We start from the raw sequence: 14515 nt of genomic DNA on the forward strand, positions 1-14515 counted from the left end.
GACCTGTATAGAAGCAAAGAAAGTCAAAAGAGAGTTGGTCTATACAAAAGCCATTAGTCGGGGCGCCTGGGTGGCTCAGTCAGTTAAGCGTCCGACTTCAGCTCAGGTCATGATCTCGCGGTCCGCGGGTTCGAGCCCCACGTCGGGCTCTGGGCTGATGGCTCAGAGCCTGGAGCTTGCTTCCGATTCTGTGTCTCTCTCTCTCTCTGCCCCTCCCCCGTTCATGCTGTGTCTCTCTCTGTCTCAAAAATAAATAAACGTTAAAAAAAAAAAAAAAGCCATTAGTCGACTCCATTGGCCAGAACACCTAGGTAGTGTTAAAGATGAATGAAAGATTGGGGGCCACACAAGGGGAAAAGATTATAGCATGCAACTGCAATCTGTCATGAATGGAGCTTTGCAGTCCTGTTCAATGTAATTTTGGAATGCATCTCACAATCTAGCTGGGTCCTGAACAATAGAGGGGATGTTGCATACTCCCCAGTGATGAGATTGTAATGAAATTGAGCTATGGAAATCCACATGAAAGCCCCAAACATAATATGCTAATGGAGTTGCTCTAGTTGAGAGAGCTGGGTACATGCATTCCCTCTCAATTCCATCATCCTTCCCCAGCATCCTTGACTTGGAACCTGAAGTATGGGCTTCTAGTCTTAGCACAAATATGTAGTAACTCAAAATTCAAACAGGTTAATTAATCACACACACAAAAAAACCCTTGTCTGAAATGTGGGGATAAGAATTCCTTTCTTTCCTCAGTGGTTTTCATGAAGATCAAATGGAATAATGTATTTAAAAGCACCCTGAAAGATAGGAAGGGCTAAAACCAGCCCTAAGATGTTGCTTCTATTCTTTTTTGACTGTTTATTACAAAAGCTTGGATTTTGTGGCATGAGTTCTGCCTGCACGTTCAAGGAATTTTTAAAAAGCTCGATTCAGCAAATTTAAAATGTAATATACTTTTTTTGTTGTTGGTCTTGCATTTTGTCTTACTTTTTCACATCAGACAATGATTAAATAGCTTTGGTTTTAGATACTATAGATACTCAACTCATCTTCATTAGTAGAGAAGGAGATGTTTGTGAACTACGATGAAGGTGAAAATGCTGTGGGAATGTTACTGGGATTCTAAAGTGGTTAACTTAATGGAACATTTGACCCGAATTTTGGAGTCTCAGCCCCAAAGAAGCAGTAAAGCAGTGTAATAAAGGGAGACTGGGATAAGGGAGATATAAACCGAATTTATAATCCTATATTGTAGGCATGCTTGCAAAAGCCAAATAAGAAAAGTAGGGTATGGGTGGGAGTGGAGGGGGTTTTTCTCCCAGAGATATTGTTCTCAAATTCAATAACTCATCTCCCATTGGAGAAAAATTATCATTCTGTTTCTCAGTGGTGAATCTCACATTTAAACTGATTCTCCTTATCTGCCTTACCCTCCGTCTATCCCCCTTCACTCTGTCCATGGAACATGAATGAGTGGCTTAGGCGGTTAAGCATCTGACTCTGGCTCAGGTCACATCTCACGGTTTTGTGAGTTAGAGCCCTGCATTGGGCTCTCTGCTGTCAGCACAGAGCCTGCTTCAAATCCTCTGTCCCTCATCTCTCTGCCCCTCCCCTGCTCGCGCACTTTCTCTCTCAAAAATAAATAAACATTAAAAAAAACACGAATAGGATAACTTTGGGTCAGTTAAGAAATTCCAACTCACTGTTCTAGCCCCTTCCATTTGACAAAGCTATCTAACCATATAAATTGAACTGAGGTGAGAAAGCCTCCATTTTTCACCTCTCTGGTCAAATATCTGAAAGCAGACAAACAAAATCTATTTGTGGCCTCAGGGTAGGAGGTAACTGTAGCTGGGCCTTCAGAGCCTCTGGACAATTATTTTTCTTTAGTCTGTTTAGTTATTTTCCCATTCCTTGCAATAACCCTTTCCCATCATTTTTTTTTTTTTACTATGACCAAGTGAGATTTATTCCAGGTGTGCAAACATAATTCCACATTTGAAAACCAATTAATGTAATCCACCATATCAATAGACTAAAAGAAAAAAAATCATATGATCATATGATCTACCCACCTTTCTTCTCTGTCCTTTTCTCCATCTTCATGCAGAAAAATGATGCAATGGGGGTAGCTTCCGTGGAATGCTGTTAGGTATTTTATATGGTCTTTATTTAACTTCAAAAACTCTGAGATAGATATCATATCAGTATTTACAGTTTGCTAATGGAAAAATTAGGGCACAGAGGTTTGGTAACTTGCCTAAGGCCACACAGTGAGGGGTTTGATGCAGAATTTGAAAACAGATTTAACTAAGTCTACTATGAGACAATGCCAAGGTACAGAATAGGCAGGCATTCAATACATAGCTGTTGAATCAATGATTGAATCTTCCCCTCAATTATGTTCCTCCTTTTCTATAGTCATGTTTCTTTTCTGTGTGTGATCACAGCATTTCCGTAAAGATCTCTGATCCCACTTTTACCTTGTATGACAGTTACTTACATCATTACAAAAAAAATATGAAAATACCCAAAGAGTGCCCAGAAATGAGAATATGTTTGTCCTCATTTCAGAACTCTGGGAAGCGTTAAAATGAATCAGCCTATCTACCTGCTGGCTGGACAGACTTTTCTTTGCTATGTGAAGGGCACTTTCAAGAAAAAGAGATCTGATTTACTCTACTGGCATCCCATTTTCTTTGTCACTGGCAGAAGATTTCTATTGACTTGGGACAACTGGGATAAATGTTCTGGAGTTATCCCATTTAATGTTCCTAAATAAGAAAGTCCCCATTTTTTCCCTTTAATTACTGGTACTAGTTAGTATGTATCAAAACTGGTTTTCCTGTTTTACCTGAATAGTTACTTCTCTTAAAATACCAAGTGCCACAGTCTCTTTGCTGTTGTTGTTTTAGTAAAATAGCAGGAAACTATCTCTTTATAAAGATATCCCAGATAGGAAGCTATGAAGTAACCCCTAAGGAATCAATGGATCTAGGCATTGATAATTAGCGGCTTCTAACATTGCAAAAAGTGAGAAAAGTGAACATTATGTGCCTTAAGGTAGAACACACAACTACTTATGAAATGGTTTTCCAAAAGAAAAGAAAATCTGAATTATATAATGCCTTTGATTCTACCTTCTTAAAAATAAAAATGTCAATTTTATGGAAAATAAAGAGGATAGAGTAACGCATTAAACAACATACGAGGATTCAATCAAAAAGTCCAGACTGTAGGAAACTCTGCAGGACAAACAACCCACTTGCATCAACAAATAAAATTTTTTAAAAATAGGAGGGGGCAAAGAAGAAGGAAATGTAGAGATTAAAATAGACTTTAGGGGATCTATCAACCAACTGCAAATGTATAAACCTTTTTGGATCCTGATTCAGACAAACTGTAAAATCTGTTGTATAATATTATGAATCATTTAGAAATGTGAGCATTAACTGAAGACTTATGATATTATGAAATTATAGTTAATTACTTTTAGCTGTAATAATTGTCTTATATTCACATTTTTTAAAAAGAAGTCTTTATCTTTTAGAGATGATATTGAAATATTTGTGGATGAAACAATATGATGTTTGGGATTTGCTATGACAAAATATTAGAAGTGTTGGGGATAGTGGGTGAGTATATAGATGAAACAAGATAGATTGTGAGTTGGTAATTGATGACACTGGGTGATGGGTATATGGTGGGTCATTACACTATCTGGTGAACATAATACAATGTTGAAAAAAGTGGCAGAACTGTGATTCCCCCACAGATTGAATATTTTGATGATATGACATAAAGACAGAGTCTTGGCTAAGTTTATAAAAAAACTGCAGGCTTCCTATTCAGTGGTCAATTTATATAGTCAGTCTGGGCTGGATTAAGATTCTGACATGAGGACGAAGTTAATGGATACTTTTGTGACAGGCAGGGAAAAAATGTGATTTAGGATGGCATTTCTGCAAACTGCAATTTAAAAGAAAAAAGGAAACACAGAGGCTTTTATATTGCTATTTTCTTCAAAAAAAGATTTACATTTTCATCTTATTCAGAGACAATTTACTCAATGTCAGTCAGCATGAGCAGCCAAACTGAGCATCATGATATTATTTTTGCTTCAGGGAGAAGAGGAAAAGAGTAGTGCCACTCAAATAAATTATAGTAGAAACTTATGAATGACAAGGAGCTCTGCTTCAGTTCCAGATTTTAGACATCCAAATATGCCCCAAGGAAGGTAACATTAAGAACCAAGATTTTGTCTATTCAAAATGTATTAATTTATTTTGACAGGTATAGACATTCCTAACAAAATTCCGAGGTATATTAGAAATGAAGCCTGAGGTTTTTTTTTTTTTATTTTTCAGTAATAGTGTGACATGGAACTTCACTATTGTCTGCATTTTAATAATATTCACAGATTTGTAGAATAAGAAGGTTGTTTACTGAGTGAATTATGATGTTTCTCGTTTAGAGCCATGCAAGTCACCAGTTTCTATACACATTTCCTAAACCGATGCTTACACGCAAAAAATCTGATTTGTCTTAACTTCACCTTGCAGTCATTTTTTTAAAGTATAGGGTTTTTTTTAAGAATAATAAACTATGTATATTAGAGCATTTTGAATTCATAGCAAAACAGTGGAAAGTACCGACTTCCTTTATACCTCCTGCCTCAAATAGGTAAAACCTTCCCCACTATTAACATCTCATACCACAATGGTACATTTGTTAAAGCCTACAGTGACACATCATTACCACCCCAAATCCATGATTTACATTAGGTTTCATTCTTGGTGTTGTACATTCTATGGTTTGGACAAATGTATAATTACATATATACACCATTGTGTATATATAGAATAGTTTCACTGTCCCCCAAATCCTCTGTGCTCGGTCTATCAACCCCTCCCTTCCCCCTGACCCCTGGAAACCACTTTTTACTAGTAATCTTTTTACTGTGTCATAGTTTTCCCTTTTCCAGAGTGTCCTATGGTTTGAATCACATAGTTTGTAGACTTTTCAACTGGCCTTTTCCACTTAGTAATATGTATTTAAATTTCTTCCATGTCTTTGAATGGCTTGATAGCTCATTTCTTTTTAGCAGTGAATAACATTCCATTGTCTAGATGTCCCATATTTTGTTTATCCATTCACCTGCTAAAGGACATCTTGATTAATTTTAAGTTTTGGCAAGTATGAATAAAACTTCGATAAAAATCCATGTGTAGATTTTTGTGTGAATATCAGTTTTCAGTTTATTTGGGTAGACACCAAGGAGTGTGATTGTTGGGTTATATAGTGAGAGTATGTTTAGTTTTGTACGAAACTATCAAACTGTCTTTGAAAGTGGGATGCTATTTTGTTTTCCCACCAGCAATGTATGAGTGTCCCCATTGTTTTATATCCTCACCCGTGTTTTGGATTTTGGTCATTCTCATAGGTGTGCTGTGGTATCTCGTTGCAATCTATAATTTCCTAATGACATATGATGTTGAACATATTTTCATATGCTTGCTTGCCATCTATATATCTTTATTTAAGGTCTTTTGTCCATTTTTAATTCTTGTCCTTCATTTTCTTATTGTTGGGTTTCAAGGATTCTTTGTATACTTTGAATTACAGTCCTTTGTCAGATGTGGTTTTTGCAAATATTTGGTCTTAGTGTGTGGCTTGTCTTCTCTTTCTCTTGGCATTGGCTTTCTCAGAGCAGAAGTCTTTAGTTTTAATGAAGTCCAGCAAATCAACTGTTTCTTTCATGGACTGTGCCTTTGGTGTTATATCTAAAAAGTCATTGTTTTGCCCAAGGTCATCTGGTTTTCTATTATGTTATCCTCTAGGGTGTTACAGCTTTGGGACTCACATTTAGCTCTATGTTTTATGTCAGTCAGTTTCTGGGCTGTCTTATGTTCAACTGACTTGTCTTTTTTCCCCCCCCAATACCACACTGTCTTGATTACTCTAGCTTTATAGTAAGTCTTAAAGTCATGTAGTGTCAGTTCTCTGACTTTGTTCTTCTACATCGATATTGAATTGCCTATTCTTGGTCTGTTGCCTTTCCATATAAGCTTCAGAATCAGTCTTTTCAATATCCACAAAATAACTTCCTGGGATTTTGATTGGGATGGTGTTGAATCTATAGGGAAGTTTGTGAAAAACTGATATCTTGATGATACCGAGTTTTTCTATCCATGAACTTGGAATATCTCTCCATTTATTTACTTGTTCTTTGATTTCTTTCATTAAAGTGTATAGTTTTCCTCATATAGATTTTATATATATTCCATTAGATTTATATATGAGTTTTTCATTTTGGGGGTGATAATATAGATGATAATATGTTTTTAAGTTTAAACTCCATTTGTTCATTGCTGTTATACAGGAAAGCAATTGACTTTTGTTCATTAATCTTTCATATTGCAATCTTGCCATAATCACTTATTAGTTCAAGTGTCAATAGACAATCTTATCATCTGTGAACAAAGTTTTAGTTCTTTCTTCCCAATCTGTATTTATTTTATTTTATTTTATTTTATTTTATTTTATTTTATTTTATTTTATTTTATTTTATCCTACTACATTGGCTAGGCCTTCTAGTACAATGTTTAAAAGAACTGTTGACAGGGAACATCCTTGCCTTGTTTCTGATTTTAGTGGGAAAGCTTTTAGTTTCTCACCATTAATTATGATATCTGTAGGTTTTGTAGATGTTCTTTATAAAGATGGGCACCTGAGTGGCTCAGTCAGGGAGCATCTGACTTTGGCTCAGGTCATGATCTCACAGTTTGTGAGTTCAAGCTCTGCATTGGGCTCTATGCTGACAGCTCAGAGCCTGGAGTCTGCTTCGGATTCTGTGTCTCCCCTCTCAATCTGCTTCCCCCCTCTACTCACGCTCTGTCTCTGTCTCAAAAATAAATAAATGTTAAAAAAAATTAAATATATAAAGTTGAAGAAGTTCCCCTCTATTCCTAGTTTGCTAACAGTTTTTAAAATAAATAGGTATAGGATTTTGTCAAATATTTTTCTTCATCCATTGATATGATAATGTGACTTTTATTTTACAGCCTGGTGATGTGATGGATTACACTAATTGATTTTCGAATGTTGAACCAGCCTTGTATAACTGGGATAAGTCCCATTTGGTTGTGGTGTATAATTCTTTTTTACATTGTTGGATTCAATTTATTATTTTATTGAAGATTTTGCTATTTTGTTTGTGAGAGACATTGGTCGTTAGTTTTCTTTTCTTGCAACATCTTTGATTTTGGTATGAGGGTAATGCTGGCCTCATAATGAGACAGGAAGTATTCCCTCTGCTTCTGTCTTCTGGAAGAAATTGTAGAGAACTGGCATAATTTCTTCTTTATATGTGTGGTAGAATTCACCAGTGAACCAATGTGGACCTGGTGCTTTCTGTTTGGAAAAGTTATGAATTTTGTTTCAATTTCTTTATTAATAGCTGTAGGCCTATTCAGATAGTCTATTTCTTCTTGTGTGTGTTTTGGCTGATTATATCTTTAAAGGAATTGGTCTATTTCATCTAGGTCATCAAATGTGTGGATATAGAGTTGTTCATAATATTCTTTTATTATCCTTTTAATGTCCCTGGCATCTGTAGTGATGCCTCCTCTTTTATTTGTGATGTTAGTAATTTGTGTCTTCTCTCTTTTTTTATTTTTAATTTAAAAAATTTTAATGATTATATTTATTTTTGAAGGAGAGAGAGACAGAGCATGAGTGGAGGAAGAGCAGTGAGAGAGGAGACACAGAATCCAAAACAGGTTCCAGGCCCTGAACTGTCAGCACAGAGCCTGGTGTGGGGCTTGAACTCACAAACTGTGAGATCATGGCCTGAGCCAAAGTCAGACACTTAAATGACTGAGCCACCCAGGTGCCCCAAGTCTTCTCTCTTTTTTTAGTGAGCCTGGCTACAAACTTATCAATTTCATTGATCTTTTAAAAGAACCAGGTTTTGGTTTTGTTGATTTTCTTTATGGAGTTCCTGTTTTCAATTTTATTGATTTCTGCTCTAATTATTATTATTTATTTTCTTCTGCTTACTTCAGATTTAATTTTCTCTTCTAATACTTAGATTGCTGATTTTATTTTTTTTAATATTTATTTATTTTTTAGAGAGAGAGAGAGAGAGAGACAAAGTGTGAGCAGGGGATGAGCAGATAGAGGGTGACACAGAATCCGAAGCAGGCTCCAGCCTCCCAGCTGTCAGCACAGAGCCTGACGTGGGGCTCGAACTCATGAACCATGAGATCATGACATGAGCTGAAGTCAGATGCTCAACCTACTGAGCCACCCAGGCATCCCAGAGATTGCTGATTTTAGATTACCATTTTCATTTAGTTTAAAATGTTTTAAGATTCCTCTTGAGATTTCTTCTTTGACTCACATGTTATTTAGACATGTGTTGTTTAATCTCTAAATATTTTGGGATTTTCCAGCTATCCTTCTGTTGTTGGTTTCTAGTTTAATTTCACTGTGGACCAAGAGAAGACATTATATGATTTCTATTCTTTTAAATTTGTTAAGGTGAGGTTTTTGGCCAGTATGTGGTCTATCTTAGTGAGCATTTCATGTGAGCTTGAGAAGAATGTGTAATTTGCTATTGATGGATTAACTAGCCTATAGATATCAATTATATCCTGTTGATTGACAGTACTATCGAGTTCAACTTTGTCCTTACTGATTTTCTGTCTCTTGGATTTGTCCATTTCTTTTCTTTTTTTTTTAAATTTTTTTAATGTTTATTTATTTTTGAGAGAGAGAGAGAGAGGGAGAGGGAATGTGGGCAGGGAAGGGCAGAGAGAGATGGAGACACAGAATCCAAAACAGGCTCCAGGCTCTGAGCTATCAGCATAGAGCCTGACACGGGACTCAAACCCATGAGCTGTGAAATCATGACCTGAGCCAAGGTTGACGCTTAACTAACTGATCCACCCAGGCACCCCTGTCCATTTCTGATAGAGGGATGTTACAGTCTCCAACTGTATAATAGCGTCATCTATTTCTCTTTGCAATTCTATCAGGTTTTTTTGCTCATGTATTTTGACGCTCTGTTGTTAGGTGCATACACATTAAGGACTGTTATGTCTTTTTAGAGTACTACTCCGTTACCATAATATAATGTCACTTTTTTTAATCCTTGAAAACTTTCCTGGTTCTGAAGTCTGCTCTGTGACATTAATATAGCTATTCCTGTTCTCTTTTGATTAATATTTGGACAGTATATCTTTGTCCATCCTTTTACTTTCAATTTACATGTGCCTTTATATTTAAAGTGGATTTCTTTTTCTTTCTTTCTTTTAAAAAGTGGGTTTCTTGGGGCACCTGGGTGGCTCAGTCGGTTGAGCGTCCAACTTTGGCTCAGGTCATGATCTCGCGGTCTGTGGGTTCGAACCCCACGTTGGGCTCTGTGCTGACAGCTCAGAGCCTGGAGCCTGTTTCAGATTCTGTGTCTCCCTCTTTCTCTGACCCTCCCCTGTTCATGCTCTCTCTCTGTCTCAAAAATAAATAAATGTTAAAAAAAAATAAAAAAAATAAAGAATAAAAATAAAAATAAAAAGTGGGTTTCTTGTAGTCAACATACAGTTGGGTCCTGTTTTTTGATCTTCTCTGACAATCTCTGTCTTTTAATTGGTATATTTGGTCCTTTGACTAATTATTATCATTATATATTTGATATAAGAAAATTATTTTGACAGTATTATAATAATATCTATCTCTCCTCAGGGAAGAGCCTGAGGCCCCCTAACCCATTTCCTCCAGGAACACATTTAGAGGTATCTTATTGCCTATCATCTCTTAGGGTAGCCCTGATTGAGGCCCGTAAGTAAGAAATGGACCAAGGCATCCAAATAGGAATTCATGCTGATGTAAAGGTGTGTTGGGTCTAGGCTGGTCACCTAAGAAGGGCCTAAAACTTGTTCCAAAGGGGCTAGTTCTAGGGTAGTTTGTGGCTGGAGCCATTCGTTTCTCTGGAACTGACTAACCTGGCACAGTTTCACGTTTTGGGATTCAGAGCTGAGAATATGAGGATGAACTAATAGAGCAACTCTGAAATCCTGGCTAAGGATAACAGAAGCCCATGGAGGAGATGGACTAACAAGAGTGTTACCTAAGTAATGGGTCAGCATTCCATGGCAAAGTGGCTGTGACTGTGGACTGATTAGATGTACCTATATGTGCCCATTCACTGTGCTTTGAAGTATATCAGACTAGTCTGGGCTGAGTAAGCCCCTGATATTCTTGGACAATCAAGGGCAGGGGGAGGGGGAGGGGGAAAAGCCTTTAAGGAAGAAAAAACTGGACTTCCTGCTAATAAAGGCATGTGTGGTCTTGAGCAATGAATTTACACCTTGGACCTGTCAAATGTCACATGCATCATACTTTTAAAAAAGACCAGCCATATTTCACCCCCTGAGAACCTGTGGTAATTGTTTTAATTGATTTAGGCATTAAGAAAACATTAAGGAAGCACCAGAGGAGCTGGATCACGGGGTGGAAGGAATTTTGAGCAAAGGAAACAGGAGGGAGGGGTGATGTTATAGTTCTCTCTACTTACGAGGCTGATATGCATTCCAGTGTGTGTACTGCACCGGCTCAGACTTCTGACCCTCTGCTGTCTTCCAAGTGTATTCTCCTGTGCCATTTTGATCTTGAAGAGCTATCCAAAAATAACTGCCCTTCGTTTTTACCACACTACTGATCAAACTGGTAATAAAAGCCTGTTCAAACCTTAAAAACAGAAAAAGGAAATGGTTATAGTAAGTTCCTGGGCAATAAAAAAATTGTCATTAAAGCATAATGAGCTGCACAGAATGGCACCAGAATAAGCATTTCTGACGAATTCTTCAGAACATGGAGCAGAAAAATACTCATAGACCCTGAGCATTACTAATACATGCCAAATGTCACTGCAATGCTCAGAATTAGATGAGTGAGGAGAATTTGAGTCTCAAAGACAAGGCTTAATTCTTTCAAGGAATAGAGTCCAGCTCCAGTTTCAGAGTATATGTGGTAAAGCCCATAAAGTTAGCAATATATTTCTTGGCACAGCAAGTGCCCTGTTTTGTAATTAGGCCACACAGCACATACCTTGCTTTAATGTGCGTGCAGGGGGGAACTGGCAGTGGGGGGAAGAAATGAGTGTCTGCCAACATGGAGTTCACATGTACCGCACCCCCCTCCCCCGCCACACTTGCCTAGTGAGAATGGAACAGAGATTGGAGTAGCAATTTTATGTATCCCAAATCAGTTTGTTCATAACCACATGGAGTCCGTGGCTTATTCAAATGTGTTCAGATGGGCATGTTCACTGAAGATAGATTTAAAACCCTAGGAACTAATCCAAGGATGTACACCCACCAATATTTTCCCCACACAGCTGAATGAATTAGTGTTCAGTGATTGGTGGCAGTGCTCCTTCCCCAACATGAATGCATCAAAAGCGGAATCTGGAAAATTTGTGTATATGGTTCCACATGAATACCTAATAGAAAAACGTGAGTATTAAAATTTAACTAGCGTTGAAATTTTAAGCTAAGCTTGAAAAATTTATTTTCAATACACATGAAGTTTTAAAGAAACACATTTCAAACAGTGATGACTTTTGGCCAGAACTGCTGAGTCAATGAGAAAGGGAAGGCCTGATGAAATCATCCAGAAAACCTAAAAAGAAAGCAAATTAAATTTTTTCATCCAGTTCTGGAAGTTTTTCATTACCATGCATCTTTAAGTTGCTAAAGGAAACAAAAGCAATGGGGTCATTCAAGAGTAGAAAAGCTTCAAGGGAAATGGGGGGAGACGTACAATTTTTAACTGCCTTATAAACATCACTAGCAATATTTAGTAATCTTAGGCATCTATGAGACTCATCTTTGCAGGACATATAGATTTTTATTATGCTTTACTAACTATTTTCTGTAGGTGCTCTATTAATAATCTATATAGCACACATCTAAAACTAGGAAAGTTCTTTTTTAACCAGATTGCAGTGGCAGAATTTTATGTAAATGTAAAAAAATGTAAATGTAAAATGTTTTAAATGTAAAAAAACCTCCTTCAAAAGGACCGTACATAAAACTAAACATTGTCTAGATGCTATTGTAATTTTTCTTATGCTTCCAATGGTTCATACTCTCATAATTTAGAATCTGCTTTTCCTTCTCCCCTCGGAGACAGAGTAGCATTGTTATCATGCCCAGCTGGTGCCTTAAACTGCTGTCCTAGGAGGCTAGCATGGCACTGCATCGTTCAGGCTATGGCCCGACTACTATTCACTGTGCTGGTTCTAAACCCAGGGGACATTGCTGGTTCCTCCATGACCTTGTACTATGGCATTTATTGGATAATGGAGAGATATAACATTGTCTGTAAACTTGGCCACTGGTATCGTTATTCATGACAACATTTTCCTTTTGTTCCCTGTTGGTTTTGGATTTATTTAGTCCACTCTGATTTGCTATTTTATCACTATGATTGCTTAAAACAATAGAAACCCTGTGTTTTTTAAATTGGCAAGTATCTTTTAAGTAGTTGCATATAATACTCATACATTAGATCCTAAAACCTTCAAATCAGAACTCTAGTTCTCTTGGTACTGTTTAGAAGATAGCATTGTTAATATAGAAATTCAGCAAATATGTCTTTCTTTTAAATTATGTGCTCTAAGAACTTAACTCTGGATCACAGCATGCAGCCATTTGAATGTCTGTTTCTAACCGATAAAGAAACAAGAGTATATTTTATACTTGTTACCACTCACTATTTGGTTCCAAACACTTAAAAGGGTTGTGAAAACTCTGGCTTAAAGTAATAGAGCAGATGATCTTTTAAAGTCTTTTTTGGCCTTGTGTTTAGAATTCCGCATTTGCGAATATTCCAGAGTTTCTTTATATCTGGCCTTTTTGCCTGGTTTCACTAGATTATTTAATTCAAATGTTATGACTTAAGAACAAAAAGTACAGATTTTTAGTTTATTATTTGAACCAGGATAATATATTATATCCAAAGAGTTTAGTAAAGTAAATACTGTTGTCTTTTAGAAAAGCAAATGATAAAACACTTTGCGTTTGTGTAACTACTTATAAAATCAAATTTTTAGGGAAATAATTCTTAAAATCAGGAAAAATTTTTTTTCCAGTCAGCTCCTTAAAAAAGTTAAGAAACCAAATATGCATTTTTCAATGTAAATAAGAAAAATATATCTTGAATTTTCATCAATTTGTTAACAAATTGTTACTGATGGTGCTAAACATTACATTTTAATTAAAAAATGCAATTTGGGGTGCCTGGGTGGCTCAGTCGGTTGGGCGGCCAACTTCGGCTCAGGTCATGATCTCGCGGTCCGTGAGTTCGAGCCCTGCCTCGGGCTCTGTGCTGACAGCTCAGAGCCTGGAGCCTGTTTCAGATTCTGTGTCTCCCTCTCTCTGACCCTCCCCCGTTCATGCTCTGCCTCTCTCTGTCTCAAAAATAAATAAACATTAAAAAAAATTTTTTTCAAAATAAAAAATGCAATTTGAAGACTGTAATACATATTTTTGGGATATATACACTGATGATTTTTTTCATTTCAAAATAAATTTTGCATTTCAAAAAATGCACACTTCAAAATGAGATTTTTTAAAAAAGATTTTATTTAATTTAATTTGTTTATTTTATTTTTTTAATTTACATCCAAGTTAGTTAGCATATAGTGCAACAATGATTTCAGGAGTAGATTCCTTAATGCCCCCAAAGGAGATATTTTATATTTGAGTCTCTGAAAATATTTCATCCATTTAGCCAATGTACTTGAAAAGAAAGATGTTTCTTGTCTATAAGTAATACTATACTTAGCAGACAGCAGTACTTAATGATTATGTTTGTATTACCTAAAACCAGAAATTGAAAAAAGTAATGAACTGGATGTAACTTTACTAGAGAACTTACTACAATTAAAAAAAAACAGTGGTAGTCTTTACATATAGTGATACAGTTAGGAGGTATTCAGTTTTTAACTGAGTGATTGCAATGGGATTTCTTCTAATAACATGATTGTTAACATTTTTAATACCGTATTCAAATAACTGACTCTATTGCTGAATGAACATAAAAATGATAAATTCCTTCTCTTTCTTTTAAATCAAGAATAGAAATAGAATATCATTGTTTTAAAATGGGAGACATGTATCATGATTATTATTACAAGAAGTTTTTGGTGGCATGCCTCAAGAACTAGAAGTCTTAAGTTTTTGGATATTATTTATTGCAAAAGACAGAAGAGATAGAAAAGATACTTAACGTACACACAAGAAATGCACCTGGAAGAGCAAATTCCAAACTGTTAATGGCAGTTACCTTTGTTAACTGTTAATGGGAAAAGAGTGGGATTGGTTGGAGGGAGAAAGAGTGCAGGTGAGGGGGCACTCTCATTTTTTAGTTTATATTCTTCTGGCTTGCTTGAATTTATACTAATGAGAAAGTTGGTCTCACAACTTTGATTTCAAAACTTGTT

At 36.2% G+C, this 14515-nt stretch overlaps 1 protein-coding gene across 1 annotated transcript in view; it reads right to left on the minus strand.

The window, feature by feature from the left end:
• Nucleotides 1–14515, minus strand: part of PLA2R1 (phospholipase A2 receptor 1) — a 120789-nt gene that overhangs the window by 47672 nt on the left and 58602 nt on the right. Inside the window, exon 11 of the mRNA XM_042994545.1 lies at nt 10583–10755. Within this exon, the coding sequence (XP_042850479.1) occupies nt 10583–10755 (173 nt within the window). The remainder of the gene's footprint in view (nt 1–10582; nt 10756–14515) is intronic.

Source organism: Panthera tigris, chromosome C1 (genome assembly GCF_018350195.1).
Source record: "Panthera tigris isolate Pti1 chromosome C1, P.tigris_Pti1_mat1.1, whole genome shotgun sequence".
Classification (NCBI taxonomy): domain Eukaryota; kingdom Metazoa; phylum Chordata; class Mammalia; order Carnivora; family Felidae; genus Panthera; species Panthera tigris.